Source organism: Rhyacophila brunnea, unplaced genomic scaffold (assembly GCF_057557595.1).
Source record: "Rhyacophila brunnea isolate RB1 unplaced genomic scaffold, BYU_Rbru_1.0 scaffold_2, whole genome shotgun sequence".
Taxonomy (NCBI): Eukaryota; Metazoa; Arthropoda; class Insecta; order Trichoptera; family Rhyacophilidae; genus Rhyacophila; species Rhyacophila brunnea.
In genome coordinates, this window is record NW_028232859.1 from 11,592,085 (window position 1) to 11,614,053 (window position 21,969).

The following is a 21,969-nucleotide window of genomic DNA, read 5'->3' on the forward strand; positions in this document are numbered from 1 at the left end:
TAAAAATCACTATAAATCTCTGACTCAGGGTAGGGAAATATCAAATGAAAACGGATAAAATTGGTAGGTCAGATTAAGTTATGCGGTATTATGGAGTGGTCGCGGTGTTCAGTCACGTGGAAGATATGCGGCCTTTGTAGTTCAGTGCGTAAGGCGCTGGTCTTTCATCCAGGTGCTTCGGGGTCAATTCCCGATGAGGTCACAATATATTTATATGATTTTCTCAATGCTCGGGTGCTTGTAATTGTTTCACTTATATTACCAATTATCCTACTGTTATTGGATCTCATGGCTTATTGCAGTGTTAAAAATAATATAAGATGGCGGATAGATTATGTCAAATACAGCTTACTAATTTGTTTTTTTTTTCAGTGGACGATGCAAGCGGTCGCTACACAACTGGATATTACTGGGGAAATGGATATTGGGCAGGTTCTGCTGCGTTATGCAATAAGGTGGCAGAGGACAGAGGAAAAGATGGTAAATTATATTATACTATTAATGTGAAACAAAATACAGTATAAACCTCAATAAATTCAATAAATAAATAGGTACATATGGTCACATTTTTAAAGAGCTACTTGAAAATGTCCCTCTAAAAGCGGATGAAATGATGATTATTAGAAATATGTGGATTAACTATCAAATCTATTATTAAATACTACTTTATTTTAATTAATTTATTGTCATTATAATAAGAATTGACAGTTAGTAGATAGTTAGTTTATAAATAATCTCCTGCTGGGCACCATATATTAAAAATAAAAAAGATATTTTCTAGTAGTTATATATTTCTCAGAAGTGTTTAAAAATTATGTAATGTTCAATAAAAGAATTTTACATTCTTAAATCATGTAAATTATTCTTTGAATAAAAAAATAGTATAATGCACCTTATCCACTTTAAAAAACTCAGTAAGTACCTCAAATATGTGTAATTTTGTATTTTTTAAAACGCAATATAATGACGTGTCGACGCACATGTGGTTAGAATCTTTCATATGCATTCGCCGGCCTTGACTCTCAACGAAACCAAAAACGAATTACGGAAAGACACCACACCACGGCTCGTGAATTTAAATGAATTCTGACGATATCTTGTGAAACTTTCTTTTCGTGGTCACCAGCTTAGGTGATATTATTCAAAACTTGCACGTATAACAGCTTGTTGATATTCATCGATCGTGATCGAAAAAATATAATTTTGTTACCTAACTAGCTTTTTATACAGAATTTCATTAAAGTAATTAAATGTTGAATACGAACTATAGTGAAATTAAAAATTATTAGACCTTTGAAGATATTCTTAAGGTAGGTAAGTATCTATTTAGGTATTATGAATCTGGCAGTGGGGTAGATTGACCGCCAGTCTATTATATAATATTCAATATTCATAGATTGAATCCTGCGGCTGGATAGAATGATAATTTTTTTATCGTTTGTTTCATCGTCAGACATCTTAATAATTCTTGAAATATATGAGAAATTTCAAGATTCTTTTATTTAAATATCGTTTTTCAAAAAATATTTAGTGATGCGATTCTCTAGAGCTCGAAAAGGTCATAGAAAGTAGTAAAAAATTGTTTAAATTTTGTTCTGAAGAAAAAATTGTAATTCTATGTTTTTGTCTCGGTTTTTCAAAGAACCATTATTTCTTCTCAAATCTCGAGAATCAAAAATAGTCGAAGAACCATGATTTTATTTTTTATCCTAGTTAGCTAAGAAATATTTGTCAAAATGCTCCGCTTTGAAGTAATAATAGTAGCTAGGTTTACTAATTAGAAAGTAGACATGTACCTACGTACTTTTGTAGAATTATTGTAGAAAAAAGAAATTCTAATTTCAATGATAATTTTATTAAGTACCTACGCGTACTTCCAATATTTTTTTCAAAACATTAGATTGATAATAAACATAGGTTTTTGGTAATTTGGTGTTGGATGTTTGGCTAGTTTTAATTATTCTTCCAGAACTGAGATGATTTTTTAGGAAATAGAAAATCCAATGCCTTTGGATATCTAGCACGCTATTATAAAATGTTAATATGATACATTTTCTCAATCAGGATAGTAAATTACATTTAGATAGTAATTATTTGATTAAATTTATTACATAGCTTCAGTAAATAGAGGAGTCGTGAATATCTGGCATAAACAATTTCTAATTTTTGAGAGTTTTAATCTACAATCTCAGCGTATCAATACATCGAGAATTTACAGTCGATTTTCGTGAGAAATTTTCCGTTTGAAACAAAACGGTTTATTAAGAATGGTTGTAATAAATCACCATTTAAAGATCCGATAAAAAATTTATGGAGATCGTCACATAGCTTACAGTATTATTAATTCTAAATATCATTTGTCTCAATATAGAGGATAATTTAATTAAAATTAAAGGCTTTACCAACAATATTCGTCCATTTTGAGCGATCATGCACTGAACTTCCTGTTTCAGACATTGTTAGTTGAGTCAATTTCTTTATTATGATGGTATTCTTACAATGTTCTTGAAGAAAACGAAAACCATGTTAGTATTGTATAATATGTTCATTGCTTGATTTCAGGTTATCAGTCAATTACTACCAATTGCAAATAGTCATTTACTTGACAAATACGTATTCTATGAAGCTGTTTTTCAATTTAAATTTATTAAAATGTTTACAATATAATATAAAGACCAGTTGATACAAAAAATCTAAATTTGTTAACCATAAAGATAGTTAGCATTTGAATCATAATCTAATTTAAGAATTTTATAAAACAACGTTCATTTAATCGAACCCTATCGAAAGTGAAATATATAAATCTTTGAGTTTGTGACGAAGACGTGGAGACAAAGATCTCTTTCAAATAATATTAATTATACTAAATAGTCCTACCTATATATTTACTAGCGAAGTAGCGAAACTGTCTTGAGATCAGTAGAGAAAAATTATATTACCTAACTTCTCGTAAATTTTCAGAATAATTTATAAACTCTCGTTGACCTTTGATATTTTTTTACTGCGCGGGTCAATGAACGCAGTTTCCATCGGATACATTGTTACCATCATTGCCACAAAAAGATTTTTTTTTTGACTTCCCGCCAATTTCTCACGAGTTCAAACATAATGAAAGTGACAGTATTTTTTTTATTGAACTTCAGTAAACGAAGAAAGAAAAAAAAACATTCAAGTTATATGATCATTATTTAGGCAAATCATTAGAATTATTTTACTTTAAAAAATAAGAAGGTTTAATAATTATTTTTACTGACGAAAAAAGAGCTGTAACTTTCGAGAGATTACTAGAAATACAAAATAATAATTTTAATTTATTCTAACTGAAATTACAACGTTTTTGCGAAAATGGATGGAAGAGAATGGAAATCTCGAATTCACTGTTTTAATTAGGTTGAATTATACTGAAGAATGAAGATTTTACAAGTTTCAAGCTACATAATAATTATTTAGGTATACATTATACATTATGATAGGTATTATGTATGTAATATATAAAATAGTAAAATAATCGTTAACTTTTGCAGATACTTTAGTCGAGAGAGAAGTTAGTCAATCTCATTTAGTTTTTAGAAGAGGTATAATAAAAAATATTATGTAGCTCAATTGTATTAGTTTTTTGTTCATAGCTAATTGACAGATGTAATACGCATGTCAGCTCAGTTTCAATTACATGTACATATATTTTATATGCATTTTTTTAGTAAAGTTCGTAATATCCGAGGAATTCTTTCAAGATTTGAACCCTTAGTAAAAGAGTTGTGATTTTATTTTGTCAATTATCTATAGTGATATAATTACAATCTACCAACCTACTAACTTACTTCACCCTGTTACGCTTTAATATAATTACTGTTGGTATAAATGCATTACAGTTATGTTATTTATTAATATATTATGATATTAAAATACACTTTGGACTGATATAAGTAATTTTTAAGAATTTCTCTTGCAATTGCACTCAAATGGACAATCAGTAGGTAATAAAATCATTCACAACAATAGTGTTTCGTTTTCCGTATAAAATTATCCATACCAACAGTTGTAAACATCGAGGAGCTATAGTCAAATAATAATATTCTTTTGTGTTCTAGTAATATTTATGTCGATGTTTTAAGCTTTATAAAGCATTTTATTACCTCGAGTAAAAGTAATCATCAGTAAGTAACTATTTATGTACATAAGTAAAATATAGCTATTTTCACGTCGAGCATAAATTTAATTATGATCATTTAGCGATTTAGGGATAGCATAGGTATTAACACTATTGAGTAACGTCATAGTCAATGATTCAAAATGGTTATCCAGGAAGTGAAACGTCATTAGTTTGATCGAGAAAGCGAACAATCTTACATTAAAATTTATATTTCACTCTGGCACCTTACTGAGAGAATAATATTTTCACACTCATACTAATAACCACTCATAGTAATTAAAGTACAATCAGTACCAAATAGTTAGCAATACTAATTATTAGTTTCTAGTAATTAAGGAAAGAGCGGGAGAAATGATTTTAATATTAGTTTTAAAATTATGTTGAATAGATAGAGGGAAGCTATGTAGGCTTCGTCGTAATAATCAATCGACTGTTAGATGATTGAATCCACAGAACAGATAATAAATAGAATACCGATATGCTATATTCAATACGCCGCACGTTGAAGCAGGGTTTTTGAATGTGTGAGTGTCACGTGCAATAGAGTGTGTAATACACCAACATTAAATGAGCGTAAATGCATAAACCGAGAGCAGTTTTCAATATTAGACGTACAACGTATTCTTGACACGTGTGTAAGTTTAACCCGGATTCGTCCTTACTCGAGACGGTTACCTGATATCGCCTTACCCATTGGGTATTTCAGTTCCCATTATTTCTGAGTTCCCTGATTGAATCCTTACTCTCCTCTCGGGAAATACTGACTATACGAGGTAAATAGCTTACATACTTAGTATTAATCTACCACCGTACACAATTATTTTAGAGCAACTTTTTTTAAATAATATGAAAAGTTTTACGAAAAAAATAGATACACATGATCATGAGATTGGTAACATTTCAGGGCTTGAAATGGAACGGAACGCACCGGAGCGCCGTTCCGGCTCGTGAAATTTGTAAAATTATCGCTCCGTCTCGTGGAAAAAATATGTTGACCGTCTGAGCTAGATAGACCATAGAATAGAACATTTGACACACTTATTTTCATAAAATACACATACGATTTGATGACTATGTAAATATCTTCAGAAAATTTATCGAGCGCTCCGGTTCGTAAACTTTTCCATTTCGAGCGCTGTAACATTTTTTATATTATGACTATACCTTCATATTATGTACCCTACTTTATTAAGTACATATCATAGGGGAGAGCAGGTAGGATTCGTACACAGGGAGCATTCGTACAGTGGCGATATCTTCACTATCCAATTCATTGGCGTGCTCGCGTTTGTGTGTGTGACTCCCGCTCATACGCATAGTGTAACCGCGGGGCAGGGCATCAGTGCGGCCAACAGCTTCGACGGAGCACGCCGATACATGTTTTCGCTCTACGTAAGTATTTTTTGTATTCACTTTTGAACACGCTTAACTGTTATAAGTTTTGCACGAATGTTATAAGTGACTTAGTATAGTTTATGAAGTGATCACTTCGTTTAATATGTAAATAGTCATTTTAGGCTAACTATAGCGGTTATTTTTATTTTCAATTAATTTGTTGATTTCTCGGTTTGAGGTACCTTCGTGCAGTTATGAGTGGGGTAGATTCGTACTGTACGAATGCTCCCCATTCCTAACTGCGTGGCAGTAGAAAGATTGTTCACCAAAAATATTATTGTTACAGAACCATGCCGCGAATATATGTGAAAAAGGGGACAAGAACAGGAGACGTTGATGAAGATGCAATGATGCAAGATGCAGCCGTTAGAATCCACGTAAGGTGGACAATCAACTTCTACAGCGGGCCAAGGTGCCAATGTGCCAGAAAATCTACCTGCAGAAACAGAGATAACTCAACAAGATCTCCCATGGAGCTCAGCGCCAGTATCACCCTCCTTGCTATCACCTTCAACTGCGCCTGCATCTTCATCAACTATAGGAGTAATAACTCCAGAAATTATCCAGCCCTATCCTAGAGTGGACAGAAATGCGTTAAAAAAGTCGAAGACAGGAAAACTACCAGGAAAATTGAGAATATATACAGATACCCCTGAAAAAATAGACTAGAAGAAATAGAAAAAGCAAAAAAGTTGAAGAAGCAAGAGCAAGAGAGGAGACAAAGGGCTAAGGAGATGAAGCGAGCATTACATTTACTGTCAGATACAAGAACCAAAACAAAGAGACAGAAGAAAACTTCAAGGACAACTAAACCAAAGAGGCAAAATAAAACTGTAAATACTGATAGTCAGGATGAAACTGATTGTGAGGATGAGGCTAATATGAGTTTAAGAGAAAGTTTTTGTTCTCCCATCGAAGAGACGTCTGAAGGATCGGATACTGAGAATGAAACTCCAGTTACGTCAGAGAACATCAAAGAAGAACGCTTTGTGATAGTAGAGTTCAAGAAAACAAAGACCGTTTTATATTATCTTGGACAGGTGCTTAAAAAATATAGTCCCGTTGAATACAAAGTTTTATTTTTGAGGAAGAAGCCTCATACCTGGAAATTTGTCTTTCCCACTACCAAAGATGAAGGAACAGTTTACATATCAGATGTGGTATGTGTTTTCCCGCTATCAAAATCTGATTTTACAGCAAGAACAGCCCGGATAATATTTAGCTTCGAAAAAGACCTATCTATGTATAATGTTGGATAGTACAACTATTAAATACATAAGATTAAGACCTATTACTCTAATGGTAAATTTTATAATGTTGATTTATTCGTTCCTTTATTAACAAAAAAATAAATAAAAGTGTTATGTTTTTATGACTAAGTAGTTATAAGCACTTCAAAAACAATAACTGTTATTATTATTACATGAAGGCTGATTCTGTGTTAGCTTTGATCTCAATACATGATTATATTACATTGAATAAATAGCATTTTCTTTGACTGTACGAAGGTTCCCCATTATGTACGAATGTGCCCCACACTATGTACGAAGCTACCCCACGTGTGGGGTAGTTTCGTACGTTTTCCATTTTTCAGAAAAGTTACCGTAGCTTCGCCATGCTGATTTGTATCTAAACTACACTTCACTATTATTAAAGCCAAATATATTGGATATATAGCAGCATTGAAGTTATTTTAAAATATCTTACAGTTTTGTTTTTATACGGCTTAGAGTAAAAAGTGTACGAATCCTACCTGCTCTCCCCTATACATATAAAAATATCTCTAAAAAATATGAAAATGTCTGTATGGATCACCAATCCGGGGAACCTGAGATCGGGACAATTCCGGGTTTGAAAAATTCATTCCGGATTGCTATCTCGAGTAGACACAAACATATTATATCCTTATTGATTTCTTGATTTAAGTTATCATTGTGAATTATTGGAATCGTATAATTATACATAGTTACTTCAGCATATTATTACCAATTTAGTAGTAGATAATTGAATAGTTAATATGAAATAACGTGGTACCTAACACAATTTTTACATTTATTATTAGAACATTAGAATGTATTGACATTGAGTCGCTTGAAAGCATGATAATAGATGACGTAAATTCTGCAACTCATGTATTTTATGTATGCAAAATTTAATACTAAATAGGTAGGTATATAACTACATTTGGTGCATTAATACCAATAGTAATATGTATCGTAAATTTATAATTTAATTGTAATGCATTGCTTCAATTATTATTCTATAAAAACTGGTTCATACTGTGAAGGTCAATAATATGATATTGGTATTATATAATAATATTATACATAGTTAGTTAGGTACTTGATAAAATCACATTTAAAAATAGTTGCATGCGATTTGTTATTCATTTGAAAAATTGTTGAGACAACACAATTCACTGGTTATGTCAACGTATAAATTACTCCCTTGGTGATACAGACCATTCGAGTCCATGGCCAACTGCACACCACCATTCAATTTTAATTTAAATTTCAATTAATTTTTTAACATACCTATTGTGGACATTAGATACAAATTATAAGTTTAAGACGTTCACAGCATGACATGAAACATTATTATAAAGTGAAAATATAAAAGAGAACATAATATAAACATAAAAAAGCAGTGAAAATACAATTATACATCTATAGAAGTTTAAAGAAATACACCGAGTTTGCTAAGGAAACCCTATTTTAAGAATTTATAAAATAGCGTCAACCTAAACTCACCCTCACGCAAGTGGAATATATTAACGACCGAAGCAATTTGGTTGAATATAGTTATCGCCCTCCCAATTGGCATTACCAGTGACAGGTTGATTCTCCACCTTGGGAGAATAAACAACTGATGCTCTTTATTTCTAAAATAGATAAGATATTCTAGAGATACACAGGTCAACACTGCCCAGAATGGCAGAGTTCTTATTTATACCTCCTATAAGTCGAAAAAAATACGTAGCTAGATAAAGATCTCTTCTAAATTGCAGACTGCAGTGTGTAAGCATACCATACAGGATCTCTATCCCAAGCTGTCTATCTCTTTCTCCAGTCGGTCAAATTCAGCCTCTTTACGTCCCTCTTGAAGTTATCCGCGCGTTTCCTTCGGGTGCGACCGAGGGGTCGAGTGCCTACAGGGGTTTCTTTATAAACTTTGTGGATAACTCTAAATCAGTCGCATCTAATAACGTGACGGGCCCATCTGAGTCCTCGCGCCCTCAAGACATTAACTATGGACTTAAATTATTGTTTTCAGAGTTCAGTATTAGTTCAGTAACCGGCCCAAGTATTCATCGAATTATTTTGTTTTCGAATTCTTGAATAGCCTTCTCCTGTTTCTCCATTAGTCTCCAGATTTTACATCCATACGTTTGTATAAATAAGTATACTATTTATATATTATGTATCACTGTGTTTAAATACTTACAAGATTATTACCAAATTAAGCTAAAACATTATAATTTTGAATCAAGTAATGTGAGATAGAGTTGTTGACTGCTATTATTATTAGAAATAAATTAGCGAAATCAATCGATTCTAATAAGTACAAAAAATAACAATGTTCAATGTAAACAAGAAATATTTTCTCTTTTTTTATTCGCTGTCATAACAATGCTAGGCATGAAAAAGCAAATAATCCATCTGTAAAGTTTTGATAGCAAGAGTTATGTTAATATCTAACTACTTGTAAATAAACATTGGAAAATTTAGGTATATGTACTTGAGTTTGTTGAATCCTACTATTTTATTGGAATGAACTCGTTGAACCAAATGGGATAAGATCCCACTACAAGATGTTTCATCATCAACTCTATACTGTGTTCGTCTTCCAGAAGTTTTCTTTGATAGAGATGAGCCAGTGCAATCGCTTTCCAATTATTTGACTAAGCATCTTCAAATTTCCATTGGCTCAATCCTGCCATATAAATCTAGGCCATTATTCTTTTACACGCAGATAATGACGATTCAACAAAGTCATTACTTATATATATGCCAAGAGCGGCATGCACAATCTAAGATTTAGATCCTATGGATAAGTCGCCGAAAAGCATGACTTAACTATAGACAATCCTGAGTATAGAGTTAATGAATCCTTAACCATAGACTACTTTTTTTATGAACACGCCCCTTCTGTATTAACATTTACCACTGACAGCTGCTGTCGAAATAAATTCGCATGTCTATAAAACAGTCCATACACTCAAATTCATTTAACAATGTATCTTAATATGGATATTGATAGTGTTAATTCGTTTGGCATGTACTTGCAGAACATTATTTTATTTTTATACGCCAGCCCGCAGAAATACAAGATGCCAGGTGATCAGGACACTTGACGCTAGTGTTACCATCTTAAAAAAATATCTTGCGGTGCCCGTGGAATCACGTATAATGACTTATAACGGAAACATAAGAGTATTATAATTTATTTATACTCGTAGTTATTGCATGTATAAAATGCAGTTGTCATATTTTTGTCATCGTTTAACAATTATAAAATAATTTACCTGAACTATAGGAAAAAGAATTTTTAAATATGGTATTATTTTCAACAGAAATGATCTTAACTAAGGACAATGTTTCTGCATAGTGTTTTCTGATAAGGAAATAATTTTAGTTATCACAAATGTTTCTGCATTCCGCTCCAAGTTATCGTTTCACTGGCTAAAGTAAATATAGTTCGCCATTATATTATTATCTCGACCTCTAATTTGCATTTTTACAACTGTTCTACTCAGCATACTCTTGTTGTAGATATCCATCCTTCTCTCACATTGTTTTGCTATGCCTAGTATTCTGATTCATATTTTAAAACCGGGGGTAATAGAGTTTTATTTTTATTTATGAGGGATATCAGGCAGTGTAAATATTGAAGAGAGACGTTGGTATCTTATCATCATAGTACGATTCATGAATTGAAATGATACACGTACATCTTTACCTGCCTGGCATAAGGTAACAATACATTATTATTGTTGCGCTGGCTATCAGCGGGTCTATTCTATACGTATCGACCGCTAAGGTGATAAAGTGATATATAGTGACATATTATCAAACTTAGGGTAGGTTTGTATCAAAGTATTATATTACATTATATTATATTACATTATTATAAAATTCTGAATTAATGTCATGAATCATTGAATAATATAGTGAATACACACGAGTAAGTAAACTGACTACCGAATAATAATTATCGATGAAAACAAAACAATGTTATTTCGTCCAACGAATGGGTGAAAGTTAAACGGAGACGTTACGGATGATTATAGAGGCGAAATATTTGCAAATGATATGCTTCATTGGTTTGTTTCCTAAAACATTGAAATTTAACAAGAAATTATCGAATTAGATATGGCAAACCTCCGACAGCTATTGAATTTTAATATCATTAAAGCTTGTAATGTGTTTCACGCCAGTGCTGGAAGCGTGATGGAATGTCTGCGTCAGCTGACACTGTGGGTCCACTTTTTAATTAGACGTCTAACAAATCTACATGTATACAATAACATGTAAATATTGTACGTATTACATTTCGCCGTATGACTGTGAACTGTGATACGGACAACTGCATACGTACGATTTTCCGGATATTGAACTTTCATCAAGCCTATTAGATATTACATCGCCTTTTCTCGTTTGGCGCCGCTCTGACCATGTCTTGTTTTCTGTCAAATCTATTGAACTTCCTAGGCATTTAAATAACCTAAGTATCTGAGTAATATTTATTTAATTTAGTGGAAGTTATAATCATGAATATTTCATTTAATTTAATTATTTATTAATTTTGAGAACCATTTGTTTTAATGTAAAGAATATTCCGGTATATTCCGTATACCAGTGGTTTTCAAATCCAATTCCAAGCCAACAACTAATTCAATATTTTCCTTTCACTAGTCAGATTTGAAACCCTTTCTGATCATTTTGATCTGCTAATCGGAAGTGTCCCTATCAAAATTAGTGTTTTTTTCATATCTGTCTGTTTTGGGCATTTCATTACCATATTATTTTTATTCAACAACAATAGTGTACAAAATTTGTAAGTAACGGACAATGTGGATTTTTGAAAGAAAAATAAATCCAAAGAGCAGCAGTTTACCGATGGTTATTACCTGATGAATATAACCACCGAAGCATATGAATCATGAATCGATTATTGCAATATGCATCAGCGTATTGAACTAAGATTATTTAGGATAGTTGTTTTTTTCGAACAGCCCGCGGATTTTGAATACCAACATCACTACGCTGTATTCTGTCATCTCAACAGTTCTGTAAATATTTATAAATACACAAGATACTTTAGCAAAAAACCAATGATACTATTACTGATCTTTTTTTCTCTCTATTTCAGGAAACCAGGTTACTAAGCCGATCACAAGAAATGATGGATTTAGCCATGCTGAAGGTTATCAGCATGATTATTCTATGGAAGGCGAGGACACCGAAGCTCCATTTTCACCAGCTTTCTATATGGCGAAACTTCAACTAAATAATAATGCATCGATAGGAGGCGTAAGAAAATAAGTTTTTTCTGTCTCTAATAGCGCTTGTGCACGTGCTTAGATTTACTGCCAGCAATAGCGTGTAAATTAAACTGTCGTGGATACTGTTTACACACAAAAATGCTGAATGGGGCGCCAATCTCATTTTTTCAGTCATCAATCAATCCCATCTGGCCTAGGGGCCGAGTGCTTACAAGGGTTCGCATCTTGAACCGGTCCAAGCATTCTTATATTAAACCAATATTATTAAATTTGTGAACGATATTATATTATTATGTCAGTCATTTATATTGATGAACCACATACAGTGTTAATAAATAATGCTAGACGAAGAAATATAATAAATTAATATATTATAAATAAATCTACCTTTTCAGCCAAAAATTGTCCAGCTTGGCCTTTGCTTGCCGATGAACTGCACCGCTGATGATATCCGTGTGATTCTGGAGCTATCCAACTCCTCTGCTACACAGACTGTGCTCAACATCAAAGCTCCGTTCTGGAATAGATACGATATGTTCAAAGATATGACTTTTCAAATACTTGCGTAAGTACTTATAAACACATTATTTTCTCGCCCATTGTATATTCGGGAAATTTACATTGTTATTTTAGTCAATTCAATTGTATTTATTTTTAAATTCATTTGTAAAAAGGTTCACACATAAAATTTGACATTTTCCTATAGCTATATATAAGTTTTTATACAATGAACTATTATTATTTAGATCAATAACATTGCCAATGTAAAAAAAATAATCTAAACGAGACGTCAACAGAAGGTATAATTTTTTTATATTGACAAACATTGCTATAAACGAAGGGAGTAAAAAAGTAATTCAACCATATTAAAATTGGTTTGGAAAATTTCTATCAAATGTTCCGTCTCACAAAGGTGTGTGCGTGTACGCACGTACTCTTGGAAATAATGTCGCCACAAATGTTTTCAACATCCGTACACATAAATTTTGTAAAAACTGGTGTGCGATAACGGATTTTTGATTTGCCTAAATAGACTAAACAGTGACCAACATTTTATTTCATCCACAAAATTTGGTCTTCACAGAGTCAGTTGCTTATTATTGTCAATTACAGGACAAATGACGCCACGCTATTCTATTTTGGTTTTCACATTTTTTGATTGAATAAGATAAAAACACAATATCTCTTTTCCTTGTGTCTATTTTGATATTGTAAAAATGAAAGAAACAATCTTTGTTACCATATTTTCTTAACGTAATTTCTAACTTACTAATAATGGTATATAGTAGCAAAATTGAGTACCTATGTAAAGAGTATTGTGCAATTAACATAACAATAATTAAAAGATGAAAAGAACTTTTTATATACCACGTTTTTAAATTTTCTATTGAATTGTATAAACTTGACAATTCTATGTATTAATAAAAACTTTTTATTGTACTTGATAGAAATACTGAATACATATTATAGAATATTGAAATGTCATTTTGACATTTCATATTGATTTCCATAGTAACGCACGTACCTATATATTAATAATTTAGTTGCTAGGACCCCCTTAGAAACCGACAATATTAACTTTCCATACAAGACAGAATTAACTGAAAATGTTAAAAATCTTCAATCGTCCAATACAAATCTTGGACAAACAAGAAAAAAATTATACTGGGCACACAAGAAAAAATCTCTACCGGACAAACAAGAATACGAGCTAATAAAAACGTGGTAATAAGTAGGTACATTCTTGTTTCTTAACTTGACGCAAAAATAGTAAATAAATATATAAAATATACTGCTCAGATGAGTTTATGATCCGCGCACATAATAAAAAAATAGTTTGCTTGTAGGTACATAATGTACTTTAAAAAAAATCATATGACTGTTACGCTGTTAAACCGTTACGCCAGTTTTAAATTCGATTGACAGACGTCAGCTGTTAGAAACGATCGACAGATGGATTATCTATAGACGATCAGTCAGCGATGAAATTGAAATTTATTCACGAAATGAAGGAAAGTGGAAGGTGACCGAGTTAAGTGCGTATTTCTATTTAGGAAAGTGAAAGTGTTGCGCAATGCGAGGACTGTTTTAAACAGGGCTCATTAGTCAAAATAGTTACATAGATAATATCACTCTACATAATAAATAATTATAAAATATAGGTAAGTATAGGAAATTAAAATAGTAACATAATCCATATAAGGCGAACCATATATGTCGTTGTCATGTCAAAATCTACTCTGAAAAAGGCATCGCGAAAATCGATAATAATCATTCAAACTTGAACTGTGCTGAACATTTTATTATTATAAACAATATGTAGCTGTAGAATGTATATTTTATATTGATAAAGATTATTCCTTTCAAGCATATGAAAGGTACCCAACCTTTTTGATGTTGGGAGCTACTTTTTATCGTAATTTTCATGGCGGTCGACTTCTAATAAGAATCTTATAAGAATTTTTGCTGTTGCTTTTAAGTTAAAAATATTCATTTTAAAAGGCAAAATGTCGTCAAATATCTGACAAAAACAAAATAATTTGAATTTTCTCGTATTTTTTTTAGATATAAAAACAAGGAAGAATAAAAAAAGCTTCGTGCAGTTTTTCATTAATTAAAATATATTTTTATTAATATGTATAAGTTATCGCCCACGGTGGCCGCGAGGCTTAAGCGTTGGAATATAACGCCGTGAGTCCCAGGTTCGAATCCTGGGTATGGCACGTACACATATTGTTTTTCAATTTGTGTGTGTTTAGGGTATGGACCTAATAGGTTGAGCAAGTGGCTAACATCCATTTCTCGTAAAAAACAAAATCTGTCAATACAAACCTCTACTCTGTGGAGGCCCATATGATCCTATTAGGATCGGACATGGTCTAAAGAAAGAAAAAGAAGAATAATTAGTTAGATATTGGATATTGTGTATCATTTGTCAATCTTCAAATAGTTTGTCTTATTTGGTTGCAAAACACAAACAGTTATCAAGGTGGTCTACCGTCAAATGAGTTTGATATTTGAATTTAATAAATTTTATATGAGAAAATGAAGATTCACATAAATATGATAAAATCATCATAAAAACGTCCTTTTTATATTTATTCATATTTTCTGAATTCAGTAAATTCCATATATCATAAGATTTCAATCAACTGTATTTCGAAATTCACCATTGGGATCGACAAAATTTTGTTTCGAGGTCGACCGGTTGGGATCCCATATTATATTGTGTAGAATATTTCTTCTGTCTCCTTTATCTAGGTTTGTTCAAAGCCGTTTGACTGAAATTTTGGACACCCAATGCATTTAACTACAACTCAACATTATCCTTCCATCTTATAAGTGGACCATCAGGTCTTCGTATGCTCTTTCGGTTTTACGAACGTCAGTTTATTTATCATGCGTGACTCGCCCATCCTATTACACAGCCCAGTCATCTAAGGCGGCCCAATTCAATGGACTATTCAGGGGTAGTCAACCTTTATATACCTACCGCCCACTTTTGTATATCTGTTTGTAGTAAAATTTTCTAACCACCCACCGGTTCCATAGTAATGTTGATTTTATAAAGTAGGGAAGTAACTTTACTTTATAAAATTTATAAAGCAGAGTTACAGAAAGTTAAAGCATATAATAATAATTAGTTACCAAATACTTTATGTCAGATTTGCGTTAAGTTTGGTAGAATACATTTTTATATGACAACTTACTGTAGTTTGCATCCGTTTTCATATCCACCACTATCGAATTTAGATGCGCGAGCTATTCTGGGACGAGGCTCTTTTATTTGCGGTCGCACTATATCGCAATTTAGTTTCACTTACGCAACGTGAACAAATAGTATATTTTCTGAAATTTAATTTGTCACGGGGAATTTTATGTAATCATAATGAAAATGTTTTTAAAACCCCTACCGCCTACCATGAAAGCTGGAACGTCCACTAGTGGGCGGCGGTAGGGACCAGGTTGACTACCCCTGTACTATATGATAGATGGGATCCTGTACAACGGGACAATATTATATGTTATATGGTTATTGTATCTCCATCTCCACCCCGACCGTCGTCTGAAGATACCGCGCCATATAACTACGCTTAAAATGATCCAAACACTCGTTCATTGTGTTCGGTCATGCACCAGGTTTCTGAGGATACATAATAACCAGTCTTATTATTTTTTTGTAAAAGATGCATTTCAAGTTTGAAACATAGCACGTTCCTGAGATTGAAGAGACATATTTTGTTGCCCACCTACCACAATTATTCTTTTCTTATTTATATTTTTAGATCTGTTAATGTAGGATTCTTGGTATATTGTTGACCATTTCAAAAGCGCTGTTATACACTCTAAAGGTGTCACAAGGCCTGTCCGGCCCTACGGATAGAAGATAGAAACATATTTATTTGGTGTTTTCCAAATTAACAGTGTCCTATTGCGCTGGCGTCTTTTTCAAAGTTCACAAAATACGTCTTGTTTGACAGCATTTTCGTTCTAGCCTATGATGTAAATATCATCTGCATAAATGCTAATATTTGACTCGATTATATATATGGGTTTATTGACATTGATGGCGTTAATTCTTAATGCCTTCCCCAATGCTATATTGAAAAGAAATGCTGATATTGGATTTCCTTATCTGAGGCCAGCTGTTAGTGATTCAAATTACGTCTATTCACAAATAATAATAATAATAAATAATAAATCACAAAATACATAAATGACGCAAAATGTTACTATTTCTCAAAAATTACGGACATTTACAGTCCAATAGAAAAGTTGCCGAAAATTTTTGATATTTGATTTTAATATTTAATATATTTTCCTGGATTTCATATTTTAAAAAAATCTTAATTTAAAACAATGACATTTTCAATAATACATATTTATCCATTACGATCATGAAATGTTGATTTCTAGGATGAAAAATTAAGGCGCACAATAATAACATAAATGTACATCTACAGATTATTCAAACTTAGGTCCCAAATATACCTACCCCATATTTTTAATTTAAATAACGACACTAAGTTTATGATATTGAATTAATTGTTTCCAGTGGTGTCAGCATAGTCGTCCTCGCGCTGATCATAGCCGGAACTATTTACGAGATAGCTTTGGGATCCCGTCTCCAGCATCCGAAGAATATTGCACCTCCTCAACATCATAAACTCGAAGCCCCAGTCGTCGCCACCATGCCGACAGTGAAGATGTCAAACGGTAAAACTTTTGGAATTCACATGAAAATTTTACCAATTTCTTATCCACCGTAGAATGATACATGATAATATTTCAAATTTTATTACAACACAACAAGATCATCACTATAGCTGTAATATATGTGAAAAATTAAGTCATACGGTGTCATACAATATAATATAATTATTAAGGTAGCTAAGCTGAAAGAATGTAAAATACGTAATTTTGGGGGAAATTAGTTGGAGTATGGATCTAATAAGTTGAGCAAGTGGCTAACATCCATTTCTCGTACACACATAAATACAAACCTCCACTCTATGGTATTGCAAAACCGGGTTCCAGTAATTATATATACCGAAATAACGGTTTTAAGTAAGTATCTAAAATAGAGATATTTTCGGTATTAAGAAAGCAGACACGTTTACGTTTTCGAAAATGAGTTTATTGTAATGTCTTCATTACTTTTTACCGTGTTTCCTATTCAATTAAATGTATAAGCTACGTGGTGCCGAGACGCAAATATTTTAGTGCAGTGTCCACTCTGCGGTGATCGATCAAAATCTACTATTCTAAATTCATGGTATTTGTAAATATCAGCAGTTAGGTAGCTATATCATATTATATATTGCAAGGTCAATAGTGTAGTATATGTAATTACATATTTTTGCTATATCAATGTTTTTATTATTATGTTTATTTAAAGATTATCCTGTTTTTTATGTTTTAACGAATACCGATATTCAATAAGAAATACCGGTATTGATATTTTCATTCGGCATTGCAATCCCTAGCTGGATGGAAACGAAGATTTCATCCATGACGGAATGATTCACTCTGGTGCCATTGCACAGAAAATGATGTTCAGACCTACAAACATATCTGAAGAATTGATGGGGGAGCCACAGTCGAAAACTACCCCGTCAAGACTCGCAACTGGACAGAATCTGACATTCGAATGTCGTTTTCAATATGGCGTCCATATTATAGTTCGTAGAGTACTATTTTGACCGTTCTTCAGATAAGTTTGAAGGACTGTACGATTGACTTACGGGCAGCCTCTGACGCACGTGATTTAAGCCAGTCGTTCATGAATGACACATCTCTACAGTGCAGAAGTATTCATTTAATGATTTTTTTTTAGGTAAATCGATTTACAGTCTCAACGGGGCTGCCAACAATAATAACAATAGCGAAGAGAGACTGAACATTGATATTCCATCCTTGCCAGAACCAGTACAATTGAGTAAGATTTATTTATAATATTTATTACTATAATAATAATAGAAAGATCTATTTACCGGTTAATTAAATGACCAATCAATTTACATAATATTCAAAACTAGTTAGACATAATTATATTCTTTCACAAATTCATTCAAACTCAAATGTTTATTTTACTTACATACTCGTATTATAATGAACATTATGAGATGTTGAACGTTTAATGAAAGCAATCGCCACGACAGGAAATCAATCAATCGTAAAATGATTATAATAACAATGGTTGATCAATTAAATTTAATTCGAATAGGTATATAAAAAATATTTTTTGCAACATATTTATGTAGAACAACATAATATGCGTCTTCTGGCAATGTAGACGACTCATTTCGATGTTGGCAACGTTATTTTCAAATGACACTAACACCGTTACAAAGCGATTTCATCATGACAGCAATGCCAGAAAAATTTGTCCTACCTCTACCTACTACGAAGCTAATCGCTTGGAGATATTATATCAGGGATATGAGGTCAACGAGAGCCACATTCTAGATTTTCAAATATATATATAAAGAGCCCTACCATACGTTCTCATGTACCTAGTTTTAAATACACAAATTCAAATTTAATTACATTTCTACACAAATATTAATTGCTATATAAGTATGAAAGATACATATTATACGTTAAAGTTCCCACCACACCCGTCATATATGCACAGCCGTGGATATGCACGGCCGCTTTCCATGACGCTTTAAACGTGTCTGAAAAAAGTGATTTTAAGTGCTCATTCCGTCCCGAGACGGAGCCGCACGGGACTGATGCTGCAACCATGCACCGTATTGCTTAAAGAAGAAAGATAAGAAAGAATTAAATTTTTTTTGGACTGGCGAAAAATACATATATAAGAAAATAAAAAAATGAGAAAGGAAACACAAAATAATGGGGAAAGAAAATACATATATTTTTATCAAGAGGTATTGGAAGCCACACTTAATCCAACGAAGAGCCGCATTTGCCCACGTCTGTATTATATCAATGGTTCTAACTTCGAAGTGCAAAAATAATTTCATACTATTCTTGATTGTTATAAACAGAAATGTCTTTATCTCCTAACTAAATAAAATATGAAACAGCTATGTACAACCATGGATAAATTCGTATTTTTTTTTAATGGATGTTTGGTCCAAAGTAAGGGCCTATAGGTTTGATCCAATTTCCTCGGAAAAAACTGTTAAAACAATCGCCACTTTGCTTTGGACTAAAATTAGTTGTTTTTAATAATTATTTCTTTTAGCTCCCTCACCTTACACTCATTCGCGGGGACACTCCCATGAGTTACGGGGTTTGAGCCCCTGCGGATTTTATAAATCCACAGACCGTTTTTTAATGGATAGAACAGAAAAAGTATTAAGGTGACCCTATTTCTCCGCGCGATAATTATGTGCTGTCTAGGTTTCTGCATGGTCGCCTTCCATGACGCTCGCGCCAGAATGAAAATATGTTATAGACTGACAATGCAACATGCACCGGTGTACTTAAAAACAAATTTTAAAGTAGAAAAGTGTATCGATTTCCTCAGCTGTCAGTATAAATTATATCGGCGCAAGGTGTCTCCTGAGTGCGTATACCATTGCTATATCTACAGCAGTGGCGTGCGGTGACTTCTGCTTCTAGAGATGCAGCTGTAAAGAATACGTCATAGCATCTACTTAGAATTTTAGAACTGCTGCAGAAGTAGTATGGTAGGTTTTTAATATTTTGGAGTAGGTAATATCTCTGCGTTATTTTAAACATATTTACTATAATATTTAGTATGAAAAATAATGACCAATCTGAATTGAAATTCTTCTTCTTTTATTGAAAATTAAAGTCACAATAAAATTGACGTATATAAATTAACGCGATTTGGAAATTGACCTTTATTACAATGCAGGTAGAGTTCATTTTCCCGTCACTTTAATCTGTTTATTATGAAAGAATAAAAATTGTGTGGATATTTTGTTTTTTACAGACTTCGTCAATTGCGTATATTGAAATTTTTCCGGGCAGACCAGCGTAGGGTTGAACAAGTTTTTTTTATATAATGAACCATATTTATTTATAATTTAAATAATATACAATCATGTAACGCAATAGAGCAAGTAATCAACATGATACAATACCACCATTTCCTTTTTTTATTTGCAAAAAAAAAAAAAAAACAATTATGGCCAACGGAAAAAAAATGTTTTTTTTTATGATTACCAAGTCAACCATACTAACACTGTTCTGAAATTGTAATCAATCTTTAGTCATTCTTTTTCGGTGAAAGGCGTGAATAATATATCATTGTATTTTTTACATTAATTAATTTTCGAATGACTTTGTGTCGACAGATATCTTCTCAGAACTGATTCTCTCATTCTCTGTGATCTCAAACATGCGGTCAATCTGCGACCAGACAGTGGGCAGTGACACAATTCCGACAATTCATGGCCTCAGAAGCATGTCCATGATGTGGGTAATCCTTGGACACACCTGCATCGTCGCTTTCAAATATTCTGATAACACAGAGTTGAGGAAAATCGTGGAAAAGGAATTCTTGTTCCAAACCGTAACAAACGGTGCATTTAGTGTAGATACGTTCTTCTGTATCAGGTAAGGACATCGTATACTGTTATATTTAGGCATGATAAATATAGTAAGTATGAAAATGAGATGCACATTATAATATGCGTTGCAGCATCTTACAGTTAATTATAAATTTTGGAGTAAATGAGATATTCCACTTGAAATCAATAATTGAATTTATGTTAATTAAGCGTCAATTACATTGAGCTACTTTAGGAGCTGTTTGTTGGCGAATTTAAAAGCGGGCGATTCAGCTACTGCGATTGTGATGATGACACACAAAACTTTCCATTCGCTGAGAAGCCACAAGCCAGCGATTATTTTGACATAACGTAGTTCGTTTTTTTACCGGGAGGTTGCTACTACGCTCTACTGCGCAGAAGCATTGGCCCACATGCCGGCGTGTAACTTAACTTCTGTTAACGTTCAACTTTTCTCTGTAGATTTTTTACAATCTGCTTGTTAGCTTGTTCAATGATTACACTGGGTGACTTTACAGGCAGGTTGTAAGTTCGCCAACAAACAGCTCGTAAAGTAGCTCAATGTAATTGACGCATTACCGACAACATCTATTCGAATTTATAATATGTACCTACATAATAATATGTACATAATATGAACTTACCTACAAAGTAATATGTATGTACATAATTTTATCAACTTTACTGACTACCTTCTAAAATAATATTATATTAGTGAGAGAGAGGCTAGTGTCTTATTCATTTTATATTTGCTCCTAAAATCTGTTTGTCTTGCTTAACAGCAATACAGAAGTGTTGAAGCAATTGCCTAAACTTACGGGGCAAAGATGTTTGTCGAAATAAATCTGAACAATGCGTACAAAATAAACGTATAAAACTTTTACCACATACAAATCAAAGTTATT

At 32.5% G+C, this 21,969-nt stretch overlaps 1 protein-coding gene and 1 long non-coding RNA gene across 2 annotated transcripts in view; both read left to right on the plus strand.

The window, feature by feature from the left end:
* LOC147071851 (uncharacterized) overlaps positions 1-21,969 on the plus strand; it is a 386,436-nt gene that overhangs the window by 256,428 nt on the left and 108,039 nt on the right. The window lies entirely within an intron of this gene.
* The window catches only part of LOC147071859 (O-acyltransferase like protein), a 29,764-nt gene continuing 8,173 nt past the window's right edge, over positions 379-21,969 (plus strand). The window contains exons 1-6 of the mRNA XM_085946782.1: positions 379-480; positions 11,921-12,081; positions 12,449-12,618; positions 17,110-17,270; positions 18,391-18,492; positions 20,849-21,110. Coding sequence (XP_085802908.1) covers positions 11,995-12,081; positions 12,449-12,618; positions 17,110-17,270; positions 18,391-18,492; positions 20,849-21,110 — 782 coding nt within the window. The 5' untranslated portion in view covers positions 379-480; positions 11,921-11,994. The remainder of the gene's footprint in view (positions 481-11,920; positions 12,082-12,448; positions 12,619-17,109; positions 17,271-18,390; positions 18,493-20,848; positions 21,111-21,969) is intronic.